Source organism: Mercenaria mercenaria, chromosome 15 (genome assembly GCF_021730395.1).
Source record: "Mercenaria mercenaria strain notata chromosome 15, MADL_Memer_1, whole genome shotgun sequence".
Taxonomy (NCBI): Eukaryota; Metazoa; Mollusca; class Bivalvia; order Venerida; family Veneridae; genus Mercenaria; species Mercenaria mercenaria.
In genome coordinates, this window is record NC_069375.1 from 8,546,946 (window position 1) to 8,565,424 (window position 18,479).

An 18,479-nucleotide genomic window follows, 5' to 3' on the forward strand; every position below is an offset into this window, starting at 1 on the left:
GATGGATTTATGTTTCTTGCAGTGCAGTCAGCCTTTGATGGTGAACAAGTGTTGCAGGTTTCAAAGCAATAGCTTTGATAGTTTAGGAGAAAAGCTGACCTAAACATAAAACTTAACCAAGAAATCTGATATTTTCTAAGTCCTAAGGGGCCATAATTCTTGCAAAAAGCAGGATGGAGTTATGTTTCTTGCTGTACAGAGTCAGTTATTGATGTTGAACAAGTGTTGCAAGTTTTAAAGCAATAGCTTTGATAGTTTAGGAGAAAAGCCGGCTTAAACATAAAACTTTAAATGCCAGGCAATGCCGATGCAGACGACGATCAAGTGATGACAATAACTCAACTTTTTTTCTCTCAAAAAATCAGATAAGCTAATAACAGGCATGCCAGTAAAGCAACAGGTGTATTAGTAATGTTTCAAGTGGTGTATAGGTAAATTAACAGGTGTATAGTTAAAGCAACAAGTATGTAGGTAAGGCAACAGGTCTATGGGCAAAAGAACAGGTTATTAAGTAAAGAAACAGGTGTTTACCTATTATTATTCTCTAATATACTCTGACATGTTGGGGAGTCCATTGTAACACCTGTAGGGCCTGGTGTACTTGTTGTCTGGGACACAAACAGGGCAGGGCTCATTGGTAATGCTCTGACATCTTCCTCACAGGTCATACAACAACCAAAACCTTTAAACTGTGCCCGCACTGGTGTATGATGTATAGGTGAGAATGGTAAAGAGTGACGCTTGTTAACAGATGTTGATGGTGCTGGAAACTCAAACTTCAATGGCGCAGCCTGAAAAGTCAATCAGGGGTGTAACAATCTTGTTTACTAACCGGTCTTAGTATTTCAGCATGTAATCAAGGGTTGTTATAAACTTTATGCTCGTCTGCAATACTACCAGTAAAACAGTGTATTTTCTGACAGGAAGATTTTTAAAGTTTCGAATAAACAAACACTGTGGCTAATCACTAATGACATTGTGTTTGTGTATTGGGGAAAGGAGGGGGAAGAGGGTTATGATGAGAAAGTAGGGGGAAGAGGGTTATGATGAGAAAGGAGTGGGGAAGAGGGTTATGATGAGAAAGTAGGGGGAAGAGGGTTATGATGAGAAAGGAGGGGGAAGAGGGTTATGATGAGAAAGGAGGGAGGAAGAGGGTTATGATGAGAAAGGAGGGGGAAGAGGGTTATGATGAGAAAGGAGGGAAAGAGGGTTATGATGAGAAAGGAGGGGGAAGAGGGTTATGATGAGAAAGGAGAGGAAGAGGGTTATGATGAGAAAGACGGGGGAAGAGGGTTATGATGAGAAAGGAGGGAGAAGAAGGTTATGATGAGAAAGGAGGGGAAGAGGGTTATGATAAGAAAGGAGGGGGAAGACGGTTATGATGAGAAAGGAGGGGGAAGAGGGTTATGATGAGAAAGGATACTAAGACACAATATCAAGAAACACAAGAAAAACAAGACCTGTCCGTAAGACAGCGCCCTCCACTATTTGGCGATTTGACAGTATAATGAATATATGTCTCAATAAGGGACCTCTACTTTAAAAGGAAGATACACCAAGGGGCATAATTCTGTAAAAAACACAAATAAGAGTTATTGGGATTGTTACCACACATGCAAATGATGATGGTAAAGATATATTTTGAGTATCAAGTCATTATCTTATATAGTACCAAAGTTATGTCTAGAATACAAATACAAATAAATACAAATACATGGCATTTATATAGCGCAAAAATTATAAAATATTCAATTGCACTTTACAATTACATAACACACCTTTAATATATATACATACAAAATATGAACAGGATTCTAGAACTTGGATTTAGAGATTTGGACATGTGCTATTTTACACCACTTCTGATATTTTGAATTTTAACAAGACCACTCATTGTTCATGAAACTGCATAAATAAATGTGTTTTCAGTTTTGATCTAAAGCTAGCTTCAGACTAAATGTTGTTCAGATAGCTAGGCAGATCGTTCCACCATTTGGGACCAATGACCGCCACAGATCTGTCTGCTAATTTTGATCGCCGTCTTTGGATGTTAAAGTTAGTGTCACTTTGTGAGCGAAGTCTGTATGGTTGTCGAGTAGGTACAAACATTTCCCTCAGATATACAGGAGCTGTACCATTGATGACAAGGAATACTATTACTAAGACTTTGAACATGACTCTAGCCTTAACTGGAAGCCAGTGTAGTTCGGCACTTGGTTGTTCATAGGAAGCATTCTTGACTACTCTAGCGGCATGGTTTTGGACTCGCTGTAGTTTATTGATTTGGTAGGCTGGAATTTCTGTAAATAAACTGTTGCAGAAGTCAATGTGAGAATGAACCAATCCATGCACTAATGATTCAGTTGACTTCTGTGTGAGATGTTTCCGTATAGCCCTAAGGTTTCGTAACTGCACATGAACTATCTGACACTTTTTCTGAATGTGATGGTCAAAGTTGAGTGCATTGGTCATAGTTACATCCCGGTCTCTGACATGATCAATGCATTTTACGTCACACCCACCAACGTTTACACTTGTGTTGTTCAATTTCGCTAACTGTTGTCTGGTTCCATACATAATTATTTCAGTTTTAGACTGATTCATTTTCAGTTTGAAGGTTGTCATTCATTTTATGATTTCTTTGAGACAACTGTCGAGTTGTTGAAGAACAGTTGTCTCATTTTGAGTTTTTAATGCAATCTGTTGATTGTCCGCATATCCATAGAGATCAGTTGGATATTTCTGCACCACTCGGTTGAGAGCCAATATATACAGGGTAAAGATCATCGGTCCAGCACAAGAACCCTGCGGGACACCAAACCTCAGTGGCTCCATCTCAGATGCTGACTGTTCGACTAAAACTTTCATTGTTCTGTTCGTGAGATAAGATTCTACCCATTTCAAGGGAGTGATATGTATACCAAATTCGTCTTGAAGGATTTGAATCAGTATCGGGATATCGATGGTATCAAACGCTGCACTCAAGCCGATCATGACCATGATTGTTATTTGATTTTCACCTATGGTTTCTAAAATATCTTTATACATTTTGACCATTGCTGTTTCAACCCCATGATATTTTCTATAGGCATTTTGGTAAGCTGGGAGAAGATTGTTAGCTTCAATATGCTTATTGATTTGGTTTAGTGCAGCTAAACGAAGTATGTTTTAAAAAATTTAAGTATGAAAGGGGCATAATTTGGTCAAAAATACATATAAAAGTCATGGGGATTGTTACCACACATGCAGATGATGATAAAGATACATTTTAAGTTTCAAGTCTTTATCTTATATTGCATTAAAGTTATATCCAGAAAGCAAAGATTAAAAAAAAAAAAAATTAAGTACAAAAGTGGCATAATTCTGTCAAAAATACAGTTAAGAGTTATGGGGTTTGTAACCACACATGCAAATGATGATTACAAAGACATAGTTTTAATTTCAAGTCATTATCTTTTAAAGTACCAAAGATATGTCCATAAACAAAGCTTTCGAATAATTTAACATGAAAATAATTCCAAGTATAACAACTTTGTGACTTTGACCTTGTGTATAATGGGCCAAGCCCCTGCACATATTTTGTTTGTATGCTGGACAATGTATATGTGAACAAACAGTAAGATATAAGCAACAGTAACAAAGATATGACAGAACAAGAGCTGTCTCCGTAGGATGACACATGCCCCCGATGGCACTTTGAATGAATAGTTATGGCCGATGTTAGAGTTTAGGACCTTTGACCTACGGAGCTGGGTCTTGCGCGCGACACGTCATCTTACTGTGTCACACATTCATGCATAGTTATTTTAAAATCCATGCATGAATGACAAAGATATGGACCGGACATGCCCATCAATGCACTATCATGAAAAATGATCTTTAACGTCTAAGTGTGACCTTGACCTTTGAGCTACGGACCTGGGTCTTGCGTGTGACACATCGTCTTATTGTGGTAGACATTCATGCCAAGTTATTTGAAAATCCATCCATCGATGACAAAGATATGGACCGGACACGCCCATCAATGCACTATCCTTTAACGTCTAAGTGTGACCTTGACCTTTAAGCTATGGACCTGGGTCTTGCGCACTGCACGTTGTCTTACTGTGGTACACATTCATGCCAAGTTAATTTGAAAAATGCCACTCCATCGAGGGACTAAACGATGTCTGTGATCCGCGGGACCCCGCCCCATTACAATGCCACTAATCCTTTTAACGTCTAAGTGTGACCTTGACCTTTGAGCTACGGACCTGGGTCTTGCGCACTGCACGTCGTCTTACTGTGGTACACATTCATGTCAAGTTATTTGAAAATCCATCCATCGATGACAAAGATATGGACCGGACACGAAAATTGCGGACAGACTGACAGACCGACAGACGGTTCAACAAGAGTGCAAGAATGTCACAATATACGCCCGTCACAGCAAATTTCTTTACTCTAGCACCTGTATTTGCAAATGGAATTTTAATTTTGTGGTAATTTTTGTAATAACTAAGTGTTTTGTTTTTCTTAGTCCACAAAAAAACTCCTTACCAGGTAGAGATACCTTAAAATACACCTAAAATTGGAAAGTAACATCTATGTTGTACCACAGAAAAGTGGTCTTGGTTTTTCCCTACGCTCAATTATAAAAAAGTTACAATATAAGTTATTTATAGTAACAACTAAGGGAAGTTAATCTTAAAAAAAAAAAAAAAAAAAAAAAAAAAAAAATCAAAAAAAAAAAAATGTAAGTCCTCACAAAAATCTTTACCAGGTAGAGACTGGTCAAAATACACCTCAAAATTGGATGTAGCATGCATGTTGTACTACAGAAAAGTGGTCTCGATTTTTCCCTACGACTAGTAATGAAAAACTTACAATATAAGCTATTTATAGTAACAACAAAGGGAAGTAATTCTAAAGAAGGGAACTGCACATGACACTTCGTCTCATGATGATGTATAATTGTGTCAAGTTACATCAAAATCCCTCCATGCATGAAGAAGAAATGCTTCGGACAAAGTCATTCTTGTATCTGACCTTTGGCCTCTAAGTGTGACCTTGACCTTAGACCTAGGGACCTGGTTCTTGCGCATGACACTACGTCTCGTGGTGGTGAACATTTGTGCCAAGTTATATCAAAATCCCTCTATGCATGAAGAAGAAATGCTCCGGACAAGGTTTTCATTCTTGTATCCTTTGACCTCTAAGTGTGACCTTGACCTTAGACCTAGAGACCTGGTTCTTGCGCATGACACTCCGCCTCATGGTGGTGAACATTTGTGCCAAGTTATATCAAAATCCCTCTATGCATGAAGAAGAAATGCTCCGGACAAAGTTTTCATTCTTGTATCCTTTGACCTCTAAGTGTGACCTTCACCTTAGACCTAGGGACCTGGTTCTTGCGCATGACACTCCTTCTCATGATGATGAACAATTGTGCCAACTTTCATCAAAATCGCTCTATGCATGAAGAAGATATGCTCCGGACAAAGTCATTCTTGAATTTGACCTTTGACCTCTAAGTGTGACCTTGACCTTAGACCTAGGGACCTGGTTCTTGCGCATGACACTCCGTCTCATGATGGTGAACAACTGTGCCAAGTTTCATCAAAATCCCTTCATGCATGTAGAAGATATGCTCCGGACAAGGTCTGTGGACGCCGCCCGCCCGCCAGGGGCGTTCCCATAATACGTCCCGTTTTTCAAACGGGCGTATAAAAACTATATGCCTCCCTTCGGGGGCATAAAAACAAAGGATGCTGAAAAACTTTAACCAAGAAAGGTGACGCAGACACCGGGGCGAGTAGAAGAGGCCCCCTATTATCCGAATAGTGGAGCTTAAAATGCTGGAGTGTGGTTTGGGTCTTAGGTAATGTGGGAGGGAGCCTGAAGGAATTTGTTAGAGGGTCACAAAAGGAACATATGTGCGAAATTATTTTGAATTCAGGCCAGCAGTTTTAAAGTAGATTTTTATTTGTTTGCTTGTTTGTCTGTTTAATTTGTGTTTAGCACCATTTTTCAACAACATTTTAATCATTTAATGGTAGGCAGTGAACCTAACCAGAGTTCCTGGATTTTGTACCAGTACTAATCTGTTCTCAGTAAGAACTTCCAGAAATGAACCAGAGGTGGAAGACAAATGATTTCAGACACAATGTCTTTAATCAAATCATCAATCACCCTGCTATCTGTACATCTGCACTCTCTGTATTGAGCTAAGCAGGTGGGATATAAGACTTTTTTAAGTTTTCCAAGGGAGGCCATTTTAAAAGAAACAGAATGATTTGAAGGTATTAGGTAAATGGTGACCTCAGGAAAACTACTGTCAACTTATTTACTCACCAAGACAGTGGTTTTAGATGAGATTTTCGAAGTTTTTCATAAAGCCATACATAGAAAACTAGCCCCACCAAGTTTACATAAAGGGTTACCTAAGGAATATTGATATTAGACCAGCAGTTTCAGCAAAAAACATTTTCAAACTTTTCCATAAAGCCATACAAGGAAAAAACTATTCCTTCCCACTGGTGGCAATGTTTTTTATGAAACAAAATGATGAGGTCAGCTAAAGTACATTTCTGTGAAATCATTTCAAAATCCGGCTACAGTTTTTTTAAGGAGAGGATTTTTACTTCTTCCGTTTTGGTTGCTATGGCAACCAGCATTCTGCATGGATGACCTAGTTTTGAAGGAATCTGAAAAGGAACTGCCCAAGAAACATTCCTGTAAAGTTTGACTGAAGTAAGCATAGTGGCTTAGGAAACTGCAGATGAGAAGAATGAATGGATGGACAATGGATATCTAATAATCCTAAAAGGCACACCATGAGCACTTGGTGCTTAGATAAATTAGAAATTGAAATGTTGCAAGTATTTCTGAAGAAGATTTAACATGCTGTAAGTTCAGCAAAGAGTTTGTTTTCTTTCAAAAGATAGTATTTATTTTAGTCTACAAAACTAGCAACATAAAGCAGAAGTAATTGGGTATTTGCTAAAACCAATTGGGTATTTCACCAATCACACAAACAATGAGTATATTTTTCTTGTAGATTAAATTGGAGACAAATTCATCCACAATATCCTGAACGATGTGTTCACTACAATATGTGCTCTCCCGTAAGATGTGGCTTGTATCGGTGACACAATATCATCACAAACAGATAACTGTCTTTGTTGAACAACAAAACATCCTTCTATTTTGTTTGTGCTGCAAAAATTTCTGTGACCTCTTTTAGTACTAAAAGCAGCAAAATTTTACATTGTTTATAAAGCATCCAAATAACACAGATCAGACTGAATAGTCATGTGATTTTTCAGATAAATAACAACCTGTTCTGCCGTAACATATAATTAGTCTGTTGTTTAGCATTAAAGTCTGGTACCCTTTCTATAATAAGGAAAATGAGATACACAACTGATTTTTAATAAACTGGGTAATAGGAATTCAAATTGTGTTTCAGTAGGCACACTGAATTCAATTAGGCTTTCTGAAATTTTAACTGCGCAAATGTGCAAATACGCAGCTTATCTGGAGCTCTATTAGAAATATATTTAAGAACACACTAACCAATGGCTATGTAGCATTCCAAGACTGGTTAGTTTAATAATCTTAAATTCTGATGATAGGTTACAATACTATCTCTGGAAACCAGTGTAAAAACTCAGCATTAGATATTTGTTGTTTCTGGGAAGAAAAAAATAAAAATAGGCAACTGGCTCAGTGTAATTATGACTGGTCTGGAAACCTTTGAGTCAATTTCATTAACAGATTTTCTACCCAATCTATAGGACCAACCTCAATTAACATTTTATGCCTCATTAAGTCATTAGTACAGTTATTTTATATATTCATACAAGTCCCAAGGCCATTATCATTCAAATAAAAATTGGATTATGTAATGAACAGAGGCAATAAAAGGCTCCAGCATGTCTGCAGCTTCTAGAGACACATTTTAAAAATTTTGAAGTTCACATTACCTTTTGAATATGACCTAAATACATTAAACAGGAGAGTTGTTTACAAAAATAGGCTTCAAACAGAAAAATCAAGACTTAGATGAATAAATCAATCATCAATTTGTAGACAAATTCCATGTCTAAAGCTGTTACAAACCTTACACTTGCTGGGCTTGCTTGCACCTACTGTATTTTCATCAATCTCTGTGTATGGTGTACCAGGACGGACAATACCACCCGCTGACTTTGATTCCCAGGGTTCAGAGTATGGTGTACTACACTGGTCATACTTGCTGAGAGGTCGAGTTGATGTTGCACCACTGAAATGAATGCTTTAGTGTTTATTTTGTTTCTTTCTTTTTTTGGGGGTGGGTATGGCGGGAGGGGGAGGGCAATGAAGATTTAGCTCAGTTTTTCAACAGTATTTCAGCTATGTAAGGGTGAACAGTTAACTTACCAGTTTTCCTGAATATTGTTACAGTATTAGCTTGTTCTCCTCAAGGAACTGCCAATTTTTCCACATGGCTAAAATGAACAAAATGTTGAGCTAAAAAATCATGTTTCTAAACTTAGCTGGGGTAACAATTCAGGAGTATAAGTTGCTTAAAAGATGTTCTGGCCTCTGAACTAGGCCAGGTGGAACAATTTGACCATATTGACATGGAGGGAAGTCCATTCAATGCTATAGACTTCCATCAAAATTAAACAGCCATGTAAATTGAATGAATACAAAATTCAACAAGAGCTCGTCGAACACGAAATGCCCCCCTTGATGCATTCAGTAACTGCACAAGGAACAGAAATTATATGCTCACTGTAAACAAAAGTTCTACCATTCTGGTTTAATCTGACCTTGATCTTTAACCTATTAACCTAACAAGAGATTACAGAGTGATCTTGGCGCCATCCACTGAGCCATTTTTGAATGTTCCAAATTTCAAGACTAGCTAAATTTCAAAATCAAGGTCAAATTTCATTTTGATACAAAACAATGTGTATGTGGTCCAAATTTTGAAGGCTGTAGCTTGAGAAATGTGAAAGTAGGTCACTAGGTCAAAATCAAGGTCAAATTTTATTTCGAAACACAAAACTATACAAGTGGTCCAAATTTGAAGCCTGTACCTTCAGAAATGTCAAAGTAGGTCACTAGGTCAATCTCAAGGTCAAAGTTTTTTTCGGTACACAAACCTATGCATGTGGTCCAAATTTGAAGGCTGTAGCTACAGAAATGTGAAAGTAGGTCACTAGGTCAAGACCAAGGTCAACTCATGTCAAGGTTCATCTTGCCACTCAAAACTATACATGTGGTCCAAATATGAATAATGTAAGTTATGGACATGAAGATTCTAAGTTTTTCCCTATATAAGTCTATATGAACCATATGACCCCTGGGGCGGGGCCACATTTGACCCTAGAGGGATAATTTGAACAAACTTGGTAGAGAACCACTAAATGATGCTACATTACAAAATATCAAAGCCATAGTCTTTGTGGTTTGGACAAGAATATTTTCAAAGTTTTTCCCTATATAAGTCTATGTAAACCATGTGACCCCCAGGGCGGAGCCATATTTGACCCTAGGGGAATAATTTGAACAATCTTAGTAGACGACCACTAGATGATGTCATGTACAAACTATCAAAGCCCTAGGCCCTGTGGTTTTGGACAGGAGGTTTTTCAAAGTTTTTTTCCTATATAAGTCTATATGAACCATGTGACCCCCGGGGTGGGGCCATATTTGACCCCAGGGAATTAATCTGAACAATCTTGGTAGAGGACCACTAGATTTTGCTACATACCAAATATCAAAGCCCTAGGCCCTATGGTTGTGGACAACAAGATCAGAAACCGTTTAACTGTTCCTGACCAATGTGGCCTTGACCTTTGACCAAATGACCTCAAAATCAATAGGAGTCATCTGCTAGTCATGGCCAACCTAACTATTAATTTTCCTGACACTAGGCCCAAGCGTTCTTGAGTTATCATCTGGAAACCATTTTACTGTTCAGGGTCACTGTGACCTTGACCTTTAACATACTGACCTCAAAATCAATAGGAGTCATCTGCTGGTCATTACCAACCTCCCTATCAACTTTCATGATCCTAAGCCCAAGCGCTCTTGAGTAACTGCCTGGAAACCATTTTACTGTTCCTGGTCACTGTGACCTTGACCTTTGACATACTGACCTCAAAATCAATAGGGGTCATCTGCTGGTCATGACCAACCTCCCTATCAACTTTCGTGACCCTAGGCCTAAGCGTTCTTGAGTTATCATCTGGAAACCATTTTACTGTTCAGGGTCACTGTGACCTTGACCTTTAACATACTGACCTCAAAATCAGTAGGGGTCATCTGCTGGTCATTACCGACCTCCCTATCAACTTTCATGATCCTAGGCCCAAGTGTTCTTGAGTTATCATCCGGAAACCGTTTTACTATTCAGGGTCACTGTGACCTTGACCTTTGACATACAGACCTCAAAATCAAAAGGGATCATCTGCTTGTGATGACCAACCTCCCTGTCAACTTTCATGATCCTAGGCCCAAGTGTTCTTCAGTTATCATCCGGAAATGGATTGGTCTACATTCCGACCGACTGACAGACCGACAGACCAACAGACCTACCGACCGACATCTGCAAAACAATATACCCCTCCTTCTTCGAAGGGGGGCATAAAAAAGGGGCATACGTTTGTAAAAATGCGAAACAGGGTTATGGAACCTGCATAGTGCTTATCAGCTCATGACAGTGGACAAGTGTGTGAAGTTTCAATCCATTCCCAAAAGTGGGTTCTGAGATACCAGCTTACATATAAGAATTTAATAAAACTAGAAATGTGTCCATGGGACACAGATGCCCCCACTACATGACATTAGTCAGGGGCCAGAACTCCTACAATACTGAATGAATCCGGATGCGAAACCCCAGGTGCACAACTACACATGCTGACCAACATTCCTGTAAACTTTGATGATTCTAGGTCAAATACTTTTGGGGCTATGCGCAACACAACATTAAAATGACCAATTTTTTACTAAGTCAGGGGACATAACTCCTACATGACTGGATGAATTCGGACGCGAAACCCCAGGTGCACACCTACACATGCTGACCAACATGCCTGTAAAGCTTTGTGACTCTAGGTCATATACTTTTGGAGCTAGGCACGACACAACATTAAAATGACCAATTTTTACAAAGTCAGGGGCCATAACTTCTACATGACTGCATGAATCCGGACGTGAAACCCCAGGTGCACAACTACACATGCTGACACACATTCATGAAACTTTGGTGATTCTAGGTCAAATACTTTTGGAGCTATGCGCGACACAACATTAAAATAACCAATTTTTTACTAAGTCAGGGGCCATAACTCCTACATGTCTGGATGAATCCGGACGCGAAACCCCAGGTGCACAACTACACATGCTGACCAACATGCCTGTAAAGTTTTGTGACTCTAGGTCATATACTTTAGGAGCTAGGCACGACACAACATTAAAATGACCAATTTTTACAAAGTCAGGGGCCATAACTTCTACATGACTGAATGAATCCGGACGCGAAACCCCAGCTGCACAACTACACATGCTGACCAACATTCCTGTAAAGTTTTGTGACTCTACGTCAAATACTATCAGAGCTACACGCGACACAACATTTTCGGAAGGACGGACGGACAGACGGACGGACGGAAGGACGGACGGACAAGAGCAAATCTATATGCTTCCCCACAAAGTGGGGGCATAAAAAACTGCTAAATCGAAAAAGGGGCATAATTTTGACAACATGCAAAGTAGAGTTATGGGACCTGCACAGTGCATGTCAGACCATGACAGTGAACATATGTGTGAAGTTTCAACCCATTCCCATAAGTGGATACTGAGATATCAGGTCACATACAAAAACTTAACCAAAAACTGCTAAGTGGAAAAAGGGGCATAATCTTGAAAAAAAAAGAAAAACAAAGTAGAGTTATGGACTTGCTTAGTGCATGTCAGATGATGACAGTGAACAAGTGCGTGAAATTTCAATCCATTCCCATTAGTGGATACTGGAAACCAGCTTACATACAAAACCTTTACCAAAAATTCTTAGTCGAAAAAGGGTCATTATTTTGTAAAAAAAGCAAAATAGAGTTATGGAACCTGTGCAATAGCAAATTTTGGCTACAAATATACAATCACACCCATATAATCAAGATTTTCTTTATGATTTCTTTTTCATAAGCCTGTATATTTATTCATCCTATATATGATAAAACTTTTCGTAAGCACTGAAGACAATCGGGCAAAATTCGTACAGAACCATCAGGGCTCACACTGCCAGTCGCCATTATCGCCATTTGCAATTATTTTATTTAAATGGCGGATATTTTTTCATTCTGGCAACAGGAACTGGTGATTATTTTATTCAAAAGCTACATAATTATGCCAAGTGAGACAGTAGCCCGCAGTCAGCTAGTGTAGAAAATCGACAGAGCGGACTGTTTATTACCCCGTGTATTCCAAACTCTATGCCGATAACATTGCCTAAGGCAGCAGAATGCAGACGAAAATTAAACCGATTATAACCGGAAGTTAACCTTACTTATCTTGCTATCAATCAGATTGAACTGGCAGACTACTTTCTGGGAACATTTTAACTCGCAAATGCAAATTTTCTTCAACCAATTTGAACCAACAGTTTCCTGATGAAAACATACATGCCATAATTTTTCAGAACGTTTCCGGGATTCTGAGTTAAAATTTCCGGGATTTTTACCTTTTGTCCGGGACATACACCATGACTTTGGTATTCGTCTGTTTCATGCAAAAATATCATACTATTACGTGTAGTTTCCAGAAATAAAAAATGTTCACTCGCTTGTATTTATGTGCTGCAAATATCGTCTAGCTTTCTAAGGGAGGTAAATACATGTACAGGGAATACACATCTATAGTTTGGCACGGGAATTTATTGCGTTCCAGAGGTGAACAGAATTAAGAGACTTACTATATACGTTGATTATAAGAATCAACCAGGTCATCGTGATTTAGATTCTAGATAATTTGGTATTATTCTAAAGCTTAAACATCTGTCTATTTATCTAATGATTAAATTGAATCCTTCAAGGAATAAAATAAATTTTGTAGATAAAAATCGACAATATAAAATATATGGAGTTGGGTCAATTTTCATCCGTCGGTCGGCAAAGGCATTTAACATTTTAATTTAGAATATGTGTGACAATCGATCTAGATCTTAAATGATTACAACCTTTTGAAATAATTATCATTTAATTGACCGTTTTCAATAATCTCTTCCATAAAGGCTACATGTAGCTTTACCGCCAACAAGCTAAAAACAAAGAGATTTACGACTTTTCTTCCTAATTTAAGTATCATAAAACAGTTATTGATTGCATAATCCTGTCAGTTTTTAATCAGGGTCATCATAATAACTGACTGTAACTTAATCAGTGTCATCAAAAGATCGTCGCGCGAATAAACACGTGTCCCGCTCGAGGGCATGAAACTGATTAGGAATAAACAATGTGACACCGCGGACTATTTATTGTGTAAAATTGAACAATTTATAGACAAAAAACATTTTTTTTTTGGATTATTTTTATTTGTTCCTATATATTTATTTTTTCCGGGACTTCTCAACCCTGTCCGGGACACCGGGACGAGTATGTAATTTTCGGGACAATCCCGGGCAATCTGGGATGTATCACATGTATGTGAAAACCTATATTGCCATCTAAAGTTACCGCTGATTTAATTATCTTTACAAACATATTATAAACTGACCTAACTGTCGACAATTTCACAATATCTTTAATCAGAATCTAGGTTAGATCTATATGTATATTTAAATCTGAAATGAAATTGTTAGAAGTGAAACAAGAGGACCATGATGGTCCTGAATTGCTCACCTGTCCCAACATGACCCAGTTTTGAACTGAGTATGACATCGTTTTTTCTATATTTGACATAGTGACCTACTTTTTGAGCTCATGTGACCTAGTTTTGCACTTGACCTAGATATATCAAGATAAAAATTCTGACCAATTTTCATAAGGATCCATTGAAAAATATGGCCTCTAGAGAGGTCACAAGGTTTTTCTATTATTTGACCTAATGACCTAGTTTTAAAAGGCACGTGACCCAGTTTTGAACTTGACCTAGATATCATCAAGGTAAACATTCTCACCAATTTTCAAGAACATCTCATGAAAAATATGGCCTCTAGAGAGGTCAAAAGGTTTTTCTATTTTTAGACCTACTGACCTAGTTTTTGAACGCACGTAACCCAGTTTCAAACTTGACCTAGATATCATCAAGGTAAAACATTCTGACCAATTTTAATGAAGATCCATTGAAAAATATGGCCTCTAGAGAGGTCAAAAGGTTTTTCTATTTTCAGACCTACTGACCTAGTTTTTGACCGCACGTGACCCAGTTTCAAACTTGACCTAGATATCATCAAGGTAAATATTCTGACCAATTTTCATGAAGATCCTTTATAAAAATATGGCCTCTAGAGAGGTCACAAGGTTTCTCTATTTTTAGACCTACTAACCTAGTTTTGGACCGCACATGACCCAGTTTCAAAATTGACCTAGATATCATAAAGATAAACATTCTGACCAACTTTCATAAAGATCCCATGAAAAATGTGACCTCTAGAGTGCTCGCAAGCAAAAGTTTACACACGCCACACAGACGACGGACGCCGCCCTACCCTAAATGTTTTTATGGCCTTGGAGAATAACTTTTTTGACTTTTTAACAAAAAGTTGCAAAACTGTACTTTTTATGCTTTAAACATGGTCAGTGATGTTAGAAATCAACTTACTGATGCTCTAAAGGCATAACCCCCTGATTTGTATTCATTTTTTGACACAAAAATAATTTCCGAAAAGTCTTCCTTAATGGAAAAAAAAATTCCAAAAAAAAAAACGAATTCCGACCTACCTACCCTAATTTTTTTGTGCATGTTACTGGAAACAAAGAATTTTTTTTAGGCCTGACCATGTAATCCAAGAAATACATTTACAGTATTTGACACAATGTGTTGTATACTATATAGAAACAAGGCAGTCTGAAAGACAGCTAAATCCCCCGCCACTGCTATGGATAGTGAAAGGGTAAAAGCTTTGATTTTAGCTGTGACCTTGACCTTGAACTGACATGGCTGACTCATGAATTCTGCACAACGTCTTGATAAGGTGATCATTAGACCAAAGTTTCATAAAAATCCTTCAAGGGGTTTAGGAGATACAGAGCTGAAACCTTTGACCTTCAGTTGTGACCTTGACCTTGAGTTGACATGGCTGACTCATGAGTTCTTGATGAGGCGATCATATGACCCAAGTTTGATGAAAATCCTTCAAGGGGTTTAGGGGTTTAGGAGATACAGAGCTGAAACCTTTCACCTTCAGTTGTGACCTTGACCATGAACTGATATGGCTGACTCATGAATTCTGCACAACGTCTTGATGAGGTGATCATTTGACCAAAGTTCCATGAAAATCCTTCAAGGGGTTTAGGAGATACAGAGCTGAAACCTTTGACCTTCAGTTGTGACCTTGACCTTGAGTTGACATGGCTGACTCATGAGTTCTTGATGAGGTGATCATTTGACCCAAGTTTGATGAAAATCCTTCAAGGGGTTAAGGAGATACAGAGTGGACACCAAACGGAAGGCTCAAACCTTCGACCCTTAGTTGTGACCTTGACCTTGAGCTGGCATGGTTGACTCATAATTTCTGCACATCGTTCTGATGAGGTAATCATTTGACCCAAGTTTTATAAAATTCCTTCAAGGGGTTTAGGAGATATAGAGAGGACACAAAATGGAAGGCTCAAACCTTTGACCTTCAGTTGTGACCTTGACCTTGAGCCAACAAGGCTGACTTATAGGTTCTGCACATCGCCTTGATGAGGTGATCGTTTGACCCAAGTTTGATGAAAATCCTTCAAGGGGTTTAGGAGATATAGAGCGGACACAAAATGGAAGGTTCAAACTTTTGACCCTAAGTTGTGACCTTGACCTTGAGCCAGCATGACTGACTCATGTGTTCTGCACATCATCTTGATGAGGTGATCATTTGACCTAAGTTTTATAAAATTCCTTCAAGGGATTTAAGAGATATAGAGCGGACACAAAATGGAAGACTCAAACCTTTGACCTTGAGTTGTGACCTTGACCTTGAGCCGGCATGGCTGACTCATGGGTTCTGCACATCGTCTTGATGAGGTTATCATTTGACCCAAGTTTTATAAAATTCCTTCAAGGGGTTTAGGAGATATAGAGAGGACACAAAATGGCAGGCTCAAACCTTTGACCTTGAGTTGTGACCTTGACCTTGAACCGACAAGGCTGACTCATGAGTTCTGCACATCGTCTTGATGAGGTGATCATTTGACCCAAGTTTCATGAAAATCCTTCAAGGGGTTTAGGAGATATGGACCGGACACGATTTTGTTACGGATGGAAGGACGGACGGAAGGACGGACGGACGGACTGACGCAGACCATTCCTAAAATCCCTCCACCACTGCGGGGGATTAATAAATGGACTTACCTTTCTGGAGGTTTATCAATACGCAAGTGTTTAGGTCGGTATATCGGAGATCTATATGTCAATGCCTGGTCAGCACCATCACTTGGCTCAGTACAAAGGCTTGCTTCAACTGTCGCATCAAGGTCTGTCACTTGCTAGTAGAATGATACAAAATAAATAATCGCACAAAATGTAACATGTCAATATACTTATTTAAAATTTAAAAGTTTTAATAAAGAGCATTGAAAAATATCCATTCTTTCAAATTTTCAGAATACTTCTAACAAAATTGTCAACCCTACCAAGAAATAAACACTACAATAATAGTAAGTATATTGTATAACGAGGAATTGGTAGTATGTATATTGTATAACGAGGAATTGGTAGTATGTATATTGTATAACGAGGAATTGGTAGTATGTATATTGTATAACGAGGAATTGGTAAAACCTAATGATGCTCCCCAACGCATGTGCTTGTCCCAGCATGGGGGAAAAAGTATTAGAACCCCTCCCCCTACCCTTCAAAAAAAAAATGGAGGTAATAAAAAGAAAAAAACAATGATTAAAGGGAGATAATTCAAAAACTACGTAAAGTAGAGTTATGGTTTTTTGACTGCACTTCTCTTCAAAGGCCTAAATTCATTTTGTGAAGTTTCAATAAAATGCCATTAATACCTTGCAAGTAATGCTCAAGACAAGCCTTATTTTGTATAATAAAGGGAGATAATTAAAAAACTACGTAAGGTAGAGTTATGATTCTTTGATCAACGGCCTCTATAATAATGTGAAGTTTCAATCAAATTCTGTTAATACTTTTTCAAGTTATACTCCGTACAAAAGGGTGACGGATGGACGGACGGACAGACAAAGCGGCAAATATGTGCTCCCCCTTCAGGGAGCATAACAATCTTTAGTATTTTCAAGCAACTGTACTGTAAATCGTCGGGCATGTAGTGATCTGATCCACAAGTCAGGGTCAACGATTCACAGACTGAACCATGAATCTCATTACAAGGACAATACTGACACTATGAACTTAATAAACAATGAACTGAGCATAGCGCTATGAACTTAATAAACAATGAACTGAGCATAGCATGCACATGATAATGCACAACTAGGCTTGGCAATGATCACTTCAAGTTTTGTGAAGTCTGGTGTAATCCCTACTGGTGGTATCAGATCTGTTACCCCAAGGAAAACAGGAGTTGTCACAGGAATGATGAATTTATACCCCTACAATATGGCCTTGTCACACAACTAAGCCAATTCAAAGCCGAACTTGCTTAACCTTTGACCTACTGACCTCAAAATCAAAACAGATCATCTGCTGGCCATGATCAACCTCCCTATGAAGTTTCATGATCCTCAGCCCAAGCATTCTCAAGTTATCGTACGGAAAAGGTTTAAATGTTCCAGGTCACTCTGACCTTTGACCTTTGGAACTCAAAATCAATAGGGGTCATCTGCTGGTCATGATCAAACTCCCTATCAAGTTTCATGATCCTAGTCCAAAGCGTTCTGAAGTTTTGTCCGAAAACCATTTTAAATGTTCCAGGTCACTGTGACCTTGACCTGTGACCTACTGACCTCAAAATCATTACTTGTCATCTGCTGGTCATAACCAAACCCTGCTATCAATTTTCATGATCCTAGGCCAAAGCCTCCTCAAGCTATCATCTGGAAACCCTTTAACTGTTTCGTGTCATTATGACCTTGACCTTTGACCTACTAACCTCAAAGTCGATCCTGATCTGTATTTTATCATGTTACACCCGTGTACAAAAAATTATGATCCTAGACCTAAGCTTTCTCAAGTTATCATGCGGAAACCATTTTACTGTTCCAAGTCACTGAAACCTTGACTTTTGACCTACTGACCTCAAAGTCAAACCTGACCTGTATTTCATGATGTTACACCTGTGTACCAAAATTTATAATCCTAGGCCCAATCATTCTTAAGTAATCATCCAG

At 38.5% G+C, this 18,479-nt stretch overlaps 1 protein-coding gene across 1 annotated transcript in view; it reads right to left on the minus strand.

Annotated features, from left to right (window-relative positions):
- Nucleotides 1-18,479, minus strand: part of LOC128548896 (uncharacterized) — a 47,153-nt gene that overhangs the window by 13,819 nt on the left and 14,855 nt on the right. The window contains exons 3-5 of the mRNA XM_053524507.1: nucleotides 16,525-16,658; nucleotides 8,104-8,266; nucleotides 532-791 (exon numbers count right to left, since the gene is read on the minus strand). Coding sequence (XP_053380482.1) covers nucleotides 532-791; nucleotides 8,104-8,266; nucleotides 16,525-16,658 — 557 coding nt within the window. The remainder of the gene's footprint in view (nucleotides 1-531; nucleotides 792-8,103; nucleotides 8,267-16,524; nucleotides 16,659-18,479) is intronic.